The sequence below is a fragment of the Anabas testudineus genome, chromosome 1 (assembly GCF_900324465.2).
Source record: "Anabas testudineus chromosome 1, fAnaTes1.2, whole genome shotgun sequence".
Taxonomy (NCBI): Eukaryota; Metazoa; Chordata; class Actinopteri; order Anabantiformes; family Anabantidae; genus Anabas; species Anabas testudineus.
In genome coordinates, this window is record NC_046610.1 from 4,810,131 (window position 1) to 4,823,253 (window position 13,123).

A 13,123-nucleotide genomic window follows, 5' to 3' on the forward strand; every position below is an offset into this window, starting at 1 on the left:
GGATCGGTGATTCGATTCCTGGCTCCTCCTGTTACATGCCGTGTCCTTGGGCAAGATACTGAACTCCAATTTACCCCCAGTGAGTCAGCTCAGCTGCATAGCAGCTTTGAGTACCAGCTGGGTAGAGAAACGCTGTATAAGTGCAGGTCATTAACCATTTACTGAGAAAAAAATTACAAACTCATGACACTAAGATCGAATTACTCAAAGCTCTCTGGTATAAAAATGGTATGGGTATGTCAACATGAAAATTTCATCTCAGCAGTAAAGTGTGGTGTATGGACCATCATGATTTGAGCCTGTTTTGCTGCATCTGGACCTTGCATGCCCTCCTCAACATGGACGGCATGCAAGACACACCAGATGTTCTATATAGCTGAGCTGAAGCAGTTCTATGAGGCCAGAGTTTTCCCTGAACATTGCGAAGGTCTAATCCCCAGCTATAAGAGGAGCTTGTGTTTCACTAACTTCCACAATCATTGTATATGTTTAACGGTGTGAAAGATATGAAATATTATGAAAGATTGTGAATGTTTGTGTTTTATCATCTTAGTGTTATTGTGTTTGTTTGTTGTGTTTGTTGATATTTGTGACTATGGTGAAGATCAGATTACATTTCATGGCACTTTATGTAATTTATGCAGAAAACCAGGATATTGGAAGTAGCTTATTTACATTTTATTTTGCCACTGTTCTTCACAGGTCTATCCTGTCTTTATAGTTTTATGTCTAATACGAAGCACTTTGTGTGGATTGTATTTTGCCTATTCACATACATGCACTTCAGCAGCTTTTCCATGTGGTATCCCAATTCCCAATATGGTAGCACATTTTCAATCAAATGTAGATAAAGTAAAGTAAAATGAAGAATTTAATTGTAGTATTTTATTACACTCAGTATAATAGAAGCCATTAGAGGAAGGTGGGGGTGATAGTTTTAATATTTTACTATACACTATAACAACAGCAGGTTCAAGCACTGCTGTAAATGTATGTTGAGTTGCTTTCACACCACTGAGGGAAGCGACACGACTATATGGGTCCATTAAAGTTATAGTTACGCTTCTTATAAGAAGTTTAAGGTCCTTTGTGGTTTTATTGTCACTGTTTTGCTTGAGGGAATTTCCACTGTGTGACAACACGAGCAGCATCTCTGCGTTACGTCCCGCCCCCTTTTCACCCAGACTCTGAGCGCTGATTGGACCAGCTCATGGTAGCATGTTCGGTTGTGTAATCGCGGTGGACGTAAGGTTAGCTGTCAGAAGTCAAGCGGCTCGGAGGAGAACAAGAGGTAAACAGCAGCGGGATGGCTTTATAAAACCTAATACGATTAGCTGCAGCCACAGTTAGCTTACCACCATATACATGCTCAGAATATAGATTGTCTTGAAGTGTATTATCTACAGGGAGGCTGTCTTTTTGTGTTGGCATCGTGTCAAACTGATTCAGAACTGGATCCTCGTGACTGGAGCCACTTGTTCATCCTTTAAATGAGGTCCAGCTCCGTTTAAAGTCTGTTTTCAGAGTCACAGGAAGCTGTTGGAGAGTAATGAGACGTGGAGAGTCATCTTAAGCTTTTAAGACATTCATTGAAAGTGAAAGTTACTCACTGAATGGATCTATCCACAGATTTACAGACTGTCAGCAGCTATGTTATGTGTAATATCTGGGGATCTACACCTGTCGTCTTCGCAGTGAAATAAGTCATTTACTAATGTTCACAGCAATCTTATAAGCTGTGGGAAACCAGGGGAAGCTGCCAAGCATGTTTCTGCATGTGCTGCCAACCCTTTCTGTATTTTGTTAGAGAGTTTATATGTATGAGACTTTGCTCTGGGTTGTTTCACTCCTCTCTGTTTTCTTTGTCAGGTAAAGATGCAGTTCATCGGCCGCCTGCTGGACACAGTCTCCTCTGTGTCAACCCTCTTCACCAACCCCTACCGAGTCCGGGATGTGCCAGTGTCTGACTATGGTGGAGGAGGCAAGGTCAAAGTGAAAGAAGATGGACGGATGTACTTGTACAAAAACACCCAGTGTCAGTCGTGGGACTGTTTGCTAATGTGCCCCGAGACGCCGACTACGGCTCTGAGGTTAGTACTGATCACATCACATTGAAGGACAGTGGTGTTTTGTTTGCCTGTGATTTAGACAAACAGCATTCCTGCGGTTTGTATCTAAAAACCTATTGATTTAGTTCATCTTTCACTAAACAATTACCCAACAAAGTCGGGATCATTTATGTTGAATGAATCACTGAGCTGCTTAAGTAATGAAGCCAAGGCAGTTTTCCAGAGCTGAAACTATTCAATACGATTGTTCTTGATGTAGGTGGAGTTTACATCTAATGTAAATATTATGATCTCTGCAAACCTGCCAAACCTTTTTTATAATTCAAAGAGAACAAAGCGTCATAAGCGAATGTTTCAGTTTGTTTTCACATGTGCATTGGTTTATAGGTTATAGGTGCATATGGAGTTGATCTTCAACTGGTTGTTGAACATGGAGAGTTAAGCAGCTTGTGCCATGCAGCTCCGCCTGGGCTTTTTATCTGTGTGGTGTAAGGAAGGAGCTGTTGAGTTGATCACTATGTAGGTGCCTACACCTACAGCCATATGGAAAGTCAAAGGCTCTTGGCCAAAAATGAAAGAACAGAGTTCTGAAATTCTCCAGAAGGGAGGGACGAGTGTAGGCCGTAAGCAGTGATGTGAACTGGATCTTCCTCAGTTTGTTGGAGAAAGTGTCTGCGAGTGATGTGTTAACATGTGTGCCAGGACTGGCCTTCGTGTTGGTGAAGTTGCCTATAGGAGGATAGTGTCCAGAGAAGCTATGGTACGATGTTTTTAGAAGAGCTTGGATGTGTTCTTGCCAGAGTAGAGAATGAAGAGAGTGCTGCATAGCAGAGTGTCTTAATAAGGTGGACAGAACTGAGCTGATGGGTTCCAGCTCGTGAGTGAAGAGGTTGGCAAAGTCATAGAGGTTGAGAGGTGTAGTGGAGAATAGCTTTGTGGTCTCTGCTGCTGCTCACCGTGCTGTAGGATGTGGTTTTAGCCTCAGTCACGCTTGGTGAGAAGAACATCACATCACTTTAACATTGATTGTTAAAGATGATTTGTAACTATAAGGTAAATAAAAATAAACTCATACTCAAAAGCACTATAATAGGTCAAACTGTTTTATACATAAGGTAACAGTCACTGTCGTAGCAACGCAAATAAGGCAACTGTGACAGATACTCAGAATTTCTATAAATAATGCATACAGATGACAGACGAAAAGCACACAGATAGTATGCTGCAGAAAACAAAGAAGAAACTGGGCAGGGCCTGAATCAGCTCTATTATTAGTCCAGGCCATGTAACCTGTTAGATTAGATTTTTAAAAACAACAGCTGTTGAGATGCAGTCAGAAATGAAAACAAATACAGACTAAGCAGTCTGCACATTGTCTTTTTGCCTTTAGAGTCCTTTATCCAACTTGATCTTGTTAGAAGTGATTATAACAAAGAACTAAGAGGTTTCAGTAAACATCTACTGTTTACTAAATGTCTGGTCTAAGTGGGTTAACTAATTAAATTAATTATTTCCAGAGTTCATCAGATATGTTGCACTTAAGTCATAAATCCATGGCAGTTTCGCCATCACAAACACACCTTGCATCATATAAAACCAGTCTGATAATAAGGGTTATTTTTTGGTGATGGCTTTTTTTTTTTTGTAGCAACCGTTATTCTGAGAGGCTACATGAAGTGATATATCACGGTATATGATATACGTCGTTATATCCCCAGGGTTTTTGGCAACTTTTAAAGTTTCTGCAAAACAGACATCTAACCACTTCATTATCTGAATCAGGCTTTTCCAGGTGGCGTCAGAGGAGGATGCCATGAACTGGTTTCTACAGTATTCCCTCAAGCTTCGTCCCTTCTATGAGACACTTCATCTGAAGGCAGAGCCCACCCAGCCTATCGTGGACTGTATCCGCAGCCACCCTGACTGGAGCTCTGGCCACATCGCTGTGGAAACAGGCCTGAGATTGTGTCTAAAACACAACTATGTCCAGAGGTAACAAAGATGTTTGGCTTTAGTTTTGTTCAGTTAATCTGTCAATTAATGGTTTAGTTTACAAAATGTGAACTATAAAGGAAATGTTATTTTGAGTCCCCAAACTCAGCTCAGTGTAGAGGGATTGAATTAGAACTGTATTTTAAATTATTAAAGCACATTTCACTCTGCTGATCAGCCACAAAATTAAGATAAAGATCTTTTCATTTGCCAAATCATGTCATCTTTAGATTTACACGTTTTCTTTAGGAATTTAATAAAGACATCAACAACATGAAAACTAAAATTCAAAGGAAAATGTGATCTAATCTTAGATTAAACTGCTTTGTTCTGCTGCCAAGTGTTTCGTGGAATTACTCAGATGCACAAACAAAACTTGGAACTGTTATGACTTAAACTTCATGTTCACATCATGATAAATTAACATTGCCAAAAAAAAAAAAAAAAAACAACCCTCAAAATCAAGCTCAAAAAGTTGGCTTTCATGATGCACTATTATACAGAATAATCAGGAGCTGATTGCTGCCTGGAAGGAAGGAACCTGTTTTAACATCCTCTTTATACTTAGTGAGTTTAGTTTAGTGTCTAAAACATACAGAACCACCTGCTTTTGTATTTATTTATGTGCACAGCTGCTTGGACTTGAAGTGAAGACTCCATCACAAATGAAATCAACTCATGATCTTTTTGTCTGCAGTCAGATCAATGCACGGGATGCTGCAGGTCAGACACCGCTGCATCTGGCATGTGAGCGCGGTAATGTGGCATGTGTGAAGGAGCTGTTGGAGGAAAGCCAGGCTCGTACCGACATCAAAGACCGCAATGGAGAAACGCCTGTGCACAGTGCTGCCAAGCAGGATTCACCTGCAGTCATCCAGGTGAGATTCAACAGGAGTGGTGGGTTTCAGATTTATATGTGGAGGTTGTACACATTTATAGTGTTTTAGCAAATTAAATGACATCAAGTTAAAAAACAGTCAGTCAGTGTCTGCCTCATCTCCTCCAGGTCCTGTGCTCGCGGCTTTGCTCGGGAGTGAATGAGGTGAACAGTAGTGGGGAGACGCCGCTCCATGTCGCCAGTCGTATGGGACGCGTAGAGACGGTCAAAGCTCTGTTGGCTGGTGGGGCCAAGTGTGATGTCATTGGCAGTAGTGGGTACCCGATCCACAGTGCCATGAAGCACAGCGAGAAGGAGTAAGTGAAAAGACGAGGACAGTGTTCCTAGTGGTAGTTACAGGCGGTACAGATAAATGGTGTCTGTAGGTTAGAGGCAGTGTTTCAAATTATTATTAAATTAATACTATATGCAGATACTATAAAGATGGTTCAAGCTATTGATAAAAGTTGTGGACAGTACCACTCTGAAACAACACGTGAAAAAGAATAGAAGTCAATATTAAATATTACCCTGTTAAGTGTTTTTTTTTTGTTTTTGTGTTCTTGTGTCAGCTGCGTTGAGGAGATCCTTAAAGCAGATTCAAACCAGCTCCACGCTCAGGATGCTCTGTATGGAGGGACGCCCCTTCACTGGGCCAAAACGGCTGAGGTGAGGAGATGGTGTTTTACAGTTCATATTATGTCATTGCTGCCTTTTGTGTACAGGTAATTAAAATCCCTGTCCCTCTGTGCTAGATGTGCCGTTTACTGCTGAACCATGGCTGTTCAGTGAACTTCCTCAGTCACACCGGGGAGAGTCCTCTCCATATTCTGACCAAGAAGGGCCGCTTTGAGGCGGCCATGGTGCTGCTCACCCACGAAGCGAATGCTAACCTGAAGGGGCAAGATGGCAACACAGCTCTGCACCTAGCTATGAAGGTGTGTGTACACCATATATTGTTGTTTTTTGTCTTCCAGTTAAAACAACACAACATTCCGATAATTAAAGTTGTCATGACGTGAAAGCGAATTTTCAAGAAATCATCTGCCAAGGAGTTGCAACACAGTGTTAGTAAGAAAGGAAAGGCACTAAAAAATTACAAGAGTTTAAAATGTCCAGTCAATCTGGATATAAGGTTGCATCACACTCTGTAACAGTCAGCATGCTGTCACTGAAAGATAGGATCTGAGTTCACTGGGTAATTTCTTGATTAGTAAATTCTGTTCTTTCTTTATTTTAATAACATGGACAAACTCAACTTTTTTCTCAACTAGACAAACAGGAAAATGTTCTGGAAATGCAACACGCTAAATTACACACATACATTTGGAACTGAATTACGATTTTTGGTGTTAGTTTTAGGTTTTACCTGTGAAGACTACATTGTTGTTAGAAAGAGTAAATCTAACAACAAAATGTTTATTCTCACCCTGCTATGGAAATGCTTTGGACAGTGTACTGAGTGTGTGGATCATTTGTTTGACTCTGTTTATTAGATGGACCACATGGAGTTGATCAAAGCTCTCATTGTGTTCGGTGCTGATGTGGAGATCCACAACGACCTGGGAGAAACACCTGGACTCATCGCTGCACGCAACAGTAAAGGTGAAGGAGAGAAGGGATGGGAAGAAAGGTTTTAAATGTGAGGAGAGGTAAAGGAGTAGTGAGGGGTTTTTGACCTAAAAGACCAGTTTGAACCTTATTATAACATGCTAACTTCATTTAAAATCATATGTTTTACTTTAGATGGTAAAACATCCGCATTAAGCTATTCGTGCATGTAGTGATTGATGTAGAAAATGCTTCCTTAGTACGATTTCTCTTAATATTTACTCCAGTTACACAGCTCCTGTAAATAATACGTTGGTTTATGATTGTTTAGGTGCAGCATGATTAGGAAGCTTTCATCAGCCTTTTTAAATGTGCATTAAACAATCATTTACTGCCACACAATGTAAGATAAGATACATGTTTATTGATTTGCAGACAGTAAAATGTGCATGTTACAGTACAAGGAAAAGACAAAAGAAGAGTAAATAAATAGACTTAGTAGTTGGTCCATTACGTATGCTGTAGAATAAAAATAATCCAGCTACATTAATGCTCACCTTCTCAACAGTAGCATTTGAAAATGTTTTAGTGAGTAAAAAAAAAAAATCACACATTTGTCCATGCAGCATTTGCTTCACTTCAGAAATTCCTGAAAATGCATCACCACCTACCTACCTACCAAATTACCAATAAGTAATTTTACAATCGCAGATCTTACACATCTTGAAGAACATTTTTCTACCTTTAGTGCATATTAGCCTGAGACTGTTCTAAAGATAAGTTATTTTAAGATTGTTGCATGAGTATATTAGTTGTTAACAGATGGATGTGTGTGAAACCATCCACATGATAAATTGAGGTTGATGTCATTTTTTGAGTTTGAAAATGCATGATAATTGCTAACAGCCTGCTTATGTCCCTTCTCTCTCCTTCGCTCTCTCACTCTCTGCCTCCTGTCTATCTCTGTCTTTTTTCTCTCTTCCCTTTTACACTGTGCTTGTTGTGGTGTGTGCATGTTTAAAATATTGCTTTGCTTGTGTGTGTTTTTGTGGTAACATGAAAGGTCCCAACAGAAAGATACTGCTGGGCATGCTGTGTAATGTAGGGGTTCAGCGGTGCCTCCCTCCCTCCCCTGGTAGTCCTCCCCATATCCAAAACAACACCAAGCCTCCACGTATAGGTAACATCCTCACCTCTGCCTCTCTCAGACTTTCTTCCATTTAAATGCCTCCTTTTGATTCATAAAGGATCGTTGTTTACTGGGGAGCTCTTTTATATTTCATGCTAGTAAAGAATCATCTTTGATCCCTAAAACACCAAAACATCTAATGTAAAATAGGTGTTTGGGGGTTCTTTCTGACTCCAAAGAGTTTAGATTACAGATTTTAGAGCTCATGTATATTATTATATAGAATTCTTTTCTACCTCCAAACACATTTTATGTCTCTTTTACACAGAGAAGGTGATCTTGCTGATAGTGTAATTACTGTTATTTGAACTGTACTTGAATTATTGTTCATTTCTTGCGCTCTTGGTTCAGCAGACGTCACCATATAAACTATATATTTTTTAAAAGCAAAACATATTTAGCTTTTCTTAACACTCCCATTTGACTTGTAGAAAACTTTGTGAGCCCTTTCCTTTTTCCATAAATACTGATGCAAAATTTTGGTATAACAACAGCTGTTGTGGTTGACCCACAGGGTTTAATGACATTATATTTGTCGGGGCTGCAATCGGTGCGATCAGCGGAGGCATATCTGAAGTGGACGGAGCAAAAGTGCCAAAAAATAAGTGAGTAAGAGACTGTATGAATGTTGTTAGGAGAGAAGGGAGCTCAGAAAAGGAATTTTTCTAATTGCTTAGGGAAAGTTAGCCTGAAGATTGTTTCTCGTTCCAATTGCACATTACAATCTAGTGCATTAAAAATAATATAATTAAAATCATAAAAAAAAAGAAGCCATAACTGTGTCTCTGTTGTATCCCCATCAAAATTAACTAATGGTTCGTAAGAACAGTGGTCTAATAAACGCCAATATATAAGATCATCTTACTTAATTGATTTGGGTTCTGGGAGAAGCAGTGTAACAGTAGACACAGCCCAACAGTTTTCATACAGTCCCTGAGAATCCAGGGTCATGGATCATCATCAGAGGCGGCTGAAGCTCCTACTCTTCTTTCCTGCAGGATGGACAAACTGCTGTGTCTGGATGGTGGCGGTATAAAAGGCCTGGTGCTGATCCAGATGCTGATTGCTCTGGAGAAAGAGGCTGGTCGACCCACCAGAGAGCTCTTTGACTGGGTGGCTGGAACGAGCACTGGGGGCATCCTGGCCCTTGCTATAATCCATGGTCTGTGTTTCCCTTGAATTTTCATGTTGTTTTTTACAGTTTAGCATCAAAACAATAACCATGTTTCTTCTGTATTTAGGCAAGTCGATGGAGTATCTGCGCTGCCTGTACTTCAGGATGAAGGAGCAGGTGTTCAGAGGATCACGACCTTATGAATCAGCCCCACTGGAGGACTTCCTGAAGAAAGAGTTTGGCGAGAACACCAAGATGTCAGACATTAAATTCCCCAGGTAACTGCTCATGTCAAAAGTGTATCTGTTTAGTGAACAGGCAGAAAAGCATGATACAAAAAATTATGAAAAAATGTTCTGCACAAACATCGTCAACAGCAATTTAATATAATAATATAATAATATATTTTAATATAAAATAAAAACAAAAAAAAGAAAAGAAAAGTAAAGATATGTCATTTAGTGCTAATGCAGGTTTTCAGATTTTAAAGACAACTTTAACTCTTCAACTGTTTTCTAACAATCACTCTCTTTGTTTCTACTCCTTTATATGTTTCTGTTCAGGGTGATGGTCACCAGTGTTCTGGCAGACAGACATCCAGGCGAACTGCACATTTTCAGAAACTATGACCCTCCCTCAGTCCAAAGAGTGCCCCCATACGCCACCACTGCCACGTTCAAGCCCCTCACCGTCCCACAAGGTACTTCAGTTGTGTTTTACTGTACTGTCTACTGCACCGGGTCTCAGATGTTGCACTGGAGGTAGAGTGCAGTGGGTTCAACTCACCATTGGGTGGCGTCAAACAAACGCAATTTTCCAATCCTTCACTTAATAGTATTAATATTTCACAAGATTGAAACAGGTTCTCAGCACATTGAGGAAATTAAACTTGAAACCAAAGGCTCTGGATGAATGTAAAACCATCATCTGAGTGTGTACTGTATGTCATCATGTGCATGAAGAAGTCTTGTTGTGTTTTGTTGTGTTGTTGTGTTGTGTTGTGTTGAGTGCCAGCAATGTTGTTGTTACAGGATGGGAAGATGAGGATGTGTTGATATTAGGATACACAGAGGAGCCAGCCAGAAAACGTAGGAAGGTGACAGATGAAGGTGTGTGAACGCATGTGTGTATGGTGTGTGTGTGTGTGTGTGTGTGTGTGTGTGTGTGTGTGTGCAGGTCAGGGAAAAAACACTAAATTCTGTTTCCTCTAAATAAGAAGGTAGGCTGTAATATCAGCTAAAATGTTTTGGTATCAGACTGTTGGATTCTTTCCACTCTTACAAACTAAAAGTGACCTGAAATAAAATTTTTAGGAATTAGTGTTATAACTTTCTGGGAAGCACTAAATCAATGTGGTATAATAAATTATTTTAGTCTGTATTGTCCCTGCTTGCGTAGTAGTTAGTTATGCAAGTGAAAATGTGCTATTAGCATTCAGCCCTTCACTGTGTTTATTAGCTGTGCTTTTTATAAAAGAAAACGTCCTCAACATGCATTTTATTATTATATTAACATATTTTTATGCAACTTCTATTCAAACTTACAGCTTCTGACACTCCTAACCTTTTGTTTCTATTAGAACAACTTGTGTGGCGAGCTGCTCGCTCCAGCGGTGCTGCTCCCACCTATTTCCGACCAATGGGCCGCTTTGTGGACGGAGGGCTGCTGGCCAATAACCCAACACTGGACGCCATGACAGAAATCCATCAGTACAACAAAGCTTTAAAAACAGAGGTGGGCCACTTAACATTACTATTTCTCCCTCGGTTTTCCAGTAAGCTACCAGTGAATTGTTAACCCACATTAAATCACTTATTTGTGTGTCTGTCCTCCTTTTAACTCATTCTCAGGGCCGTGGGGAGCAAATCAAGAAGCTGGGTATAGTAGTTTCCCTTGGAACAGGTAAGTCATTGATGGTCTCAGTTAAATCATCTCTAATTTTTTGTTTTTAGATTTTAGGTTCCTTTGTACAATAAAGTGCTAGTTATTGTTTTTTTATTATTCTATTATTTATGTTTTTATACTATTGCTGATCAGTGCACTGTTGTTGAGAACAGCACCCACAGTTTTGTTGTGCCCCTTATTCTAAACTTAAGTTGACCTGAAAGCATGCATCATATTCTGTGACACTGAAAAAAACATTGTCATGTGATCATTTGTCATGTGAAGAACGCCGTGTATCCCATGTGCTCTACTGTATATTTCCCTAAATGCAAATTTAATATAGGAGGTACAGTGTAAATGGCATCCATAACTTGTTCGTTGGTGATGTGATGTAGCCATTGAGCCAAACTGAACATTTAAAAAGCAAATTATTTATGACCAACTTGATATGACTCATCTTTACTTCTGTGTGTCTCCAGGTAAACCTCCTCAGGTGGAGGTGAGCTCTGTAGATGTTTTCCGGCCCTCCAACCCTCTGGAGTTGGCGAAAAGCTTCATAGGGGCAAAGGAACTGGGCAAGATGCTGGTGGACTGTGTGAGTGCAGCTTCATCACCTTCTTAAATCTGCTATACTTTCTTTAGTGATTAAATCACTGAGCACTGGTGACTACCTCCCACACAATATATATTTTTACAGAATTAGTTCATTTGTCTGTTTAATTATGAAAAATGTCTCTCTCTGTTTGGACAGTGTACAGACTCTGATGGCTGTGCAGTAGACAGAGCTGCAGCCTGGTGTGAAATGATCGACACCATCTACCAAAGGTCAGTTGACTGTGAACCTTCTGTGCTTCATTTGTCTATTAGTCATTTATTAAAAAGGGGAATTCACACTAGGATTTCATCTGCCTGTTATATCCAACATGGCTAGATGTGAACACATGGCAGTGGTAAACCCTCCACCCCTAGATGTCAGTGTAGAACAAATAAGATTACTAGCAGTTACCTTGCTAGCATATCATATCATAATATGTATATATACAGGCCTCCATAGCCCAATTATCCGAGCCACAAGTGCATATCGATCTATCATAACTCATTTACATTAAACACATATTTTGTTATCTTGTTATTGCCTTTATCTCTTCTGGAATTAACTATTATTATCTATTAGCATCAAAGTACTTTCTAACTCTTTACAAATCACGTTTGTGCAGATTGAGCCCCCAGCTGTCACATGAGGTGATGCTGGATGAGGTGAGCGACGCAGTCCTTGTAAACATGCTGTGGGAAACTCAGATGTATCTCTATGAGAAGAAGGAGGTCCTCCAATCCCTGGCAAAGATGCTACTGGATAACTGAAAGCACAAAGACACAGGAGAGATGGAGAATATGAGGGTAAAGGAGAGTGACGTGAGTGGAGTCCAAATGAGTAGCTGGAAGAGGACCAGGATTAGCGAGCCATGTGTTTGATTCAAGACGGTAATAACTGTGTCGGTGTGCTCTGCCTCTTTAAAACAAACCTGACAGAATATGAACACAACAACTTATTTACACTGACATCAGCAGCAAAAGAAAGTTAACACTGATTTGTTGAAGTTATGTAGCATCATGTGACCTCATCACTTCCATGGTTAATGACCTTATCTGTTAACTGTACTGTTTTTATAAACTGTAAACTGGTGAAGACATATGTGTAGAGATATACCCTCTCTGGCACGCGAATACAAGGAAACTGTAGAGGGAAGTGGTTTTAATCAAATTAAGCAAGACGTAGAACATGTGCTCACTGTGTCTGTGGCAACGGGAGCATGTAAATCAAATTCAGTTTGCTTGTGATAAGACACGCTTCCTTCTCTTGTTCCTCTTTTATTAGTAGCTACAAAAATGCTCAACATTAAGACATTTTCTGGCCAAACAAATGATGGGACCCTGCAGTACCGCTGCAATATCCTCAAGTGTAGTTTGGATGGTGATGGTGAGAAACCAGTCCTGCCTTATGTGTCTAGGACCCTCATTTATGCTGTTACCTTTATTATTATTATGCCTTTGTCATTTATACCGACTTTGAACACACTGTTTAACCTCAGACCTTCTGATTCCTTTCATGCAAACTAAAGTGTTAAAGTGTTAAATCCTGGTCAACTGTGACGGACTCTTGAGCACAAATATATTTTTGAACCGGAAATTACGTTTGAGTGAAAACTGCTACTTGCACAGTATAATTTCTTTTGTTTAATAATGTTTTTTGTATTTGAATTAATTTGTGTGTATACTGGAATGGTATTAAAATATATTAATATTGATATCAACTGTTTTTTGCAGCAGCTGTGCACTTACACTACAAATGTGAGTTGTATAATTCAGCATATAAATCACTGAAGATGTCAAAGATAGATACAATTAAGTTTTAAGGGACATTTAAAACAGCTGTAAAGAAATGATAA

The 13,123-nt window shown here is 39.7% G+C and overlaps 1 protein-coding gene across 2 annotated transcripts; it reads left to right on the forward strand.

Moving 5' to 3' along the window:
* Positions 1 to 1,220: 1,220 nt before the first annotated feature.
* pla2g6 (phospholipase A2, group VI (cytosolic, calcium-independent)) lies at positions 1,221 to 12,976 on the forward strand. 2 transcript variants are annotated; one of them, XM_026360489.1, is made up of 18 exons: positions 1,221 to 1,291; positions 1,870 to 2,090; positions 3,852 to 4,061; positions 4,759 to 4,939; positions 5,068 to 5,255; positions 5,511 to 5,607; positions 5,694 to 5,876; positions 6,435 to 6,543; positions 7,553 to 7,669; positions 8,193 to 8,283; positions 8,677 to 8,840; positions 8,920 to 9,070; positions 9,356 to 9,492; positions 10,372 to 10,526; positions 10,643 to 10,694; positions 11,156 to 11,271; positions 11,428 to 11,501; positions 11,894 to 12,976. In XM_026360489.1, exons 2-18 carry the CDS (start codon positions 1,876 to 1,878, stop codon positions 12,036 to 12,038), a joined length of 2,385 nt encoding a protein of 794 aa, XP_026216274.1. In that variant the 5' UTR covers positions 1,221 to 1,291; positions 1,870 to 1,875; the 3' UTR covers positions 12,039 to 12,976. The 2 variants fall into 2 exon arrangements, with proteins under 2 accessions (XP_026216274.1, XP_026216275.1); XM_026360490.1 differs by lacking the exon at positions 1,221 to 1,291 and adding an exon at positions 1,339 to 1,495.
* Positions 12,977 to 13,123: the final 147 nt, after the last annotated feature.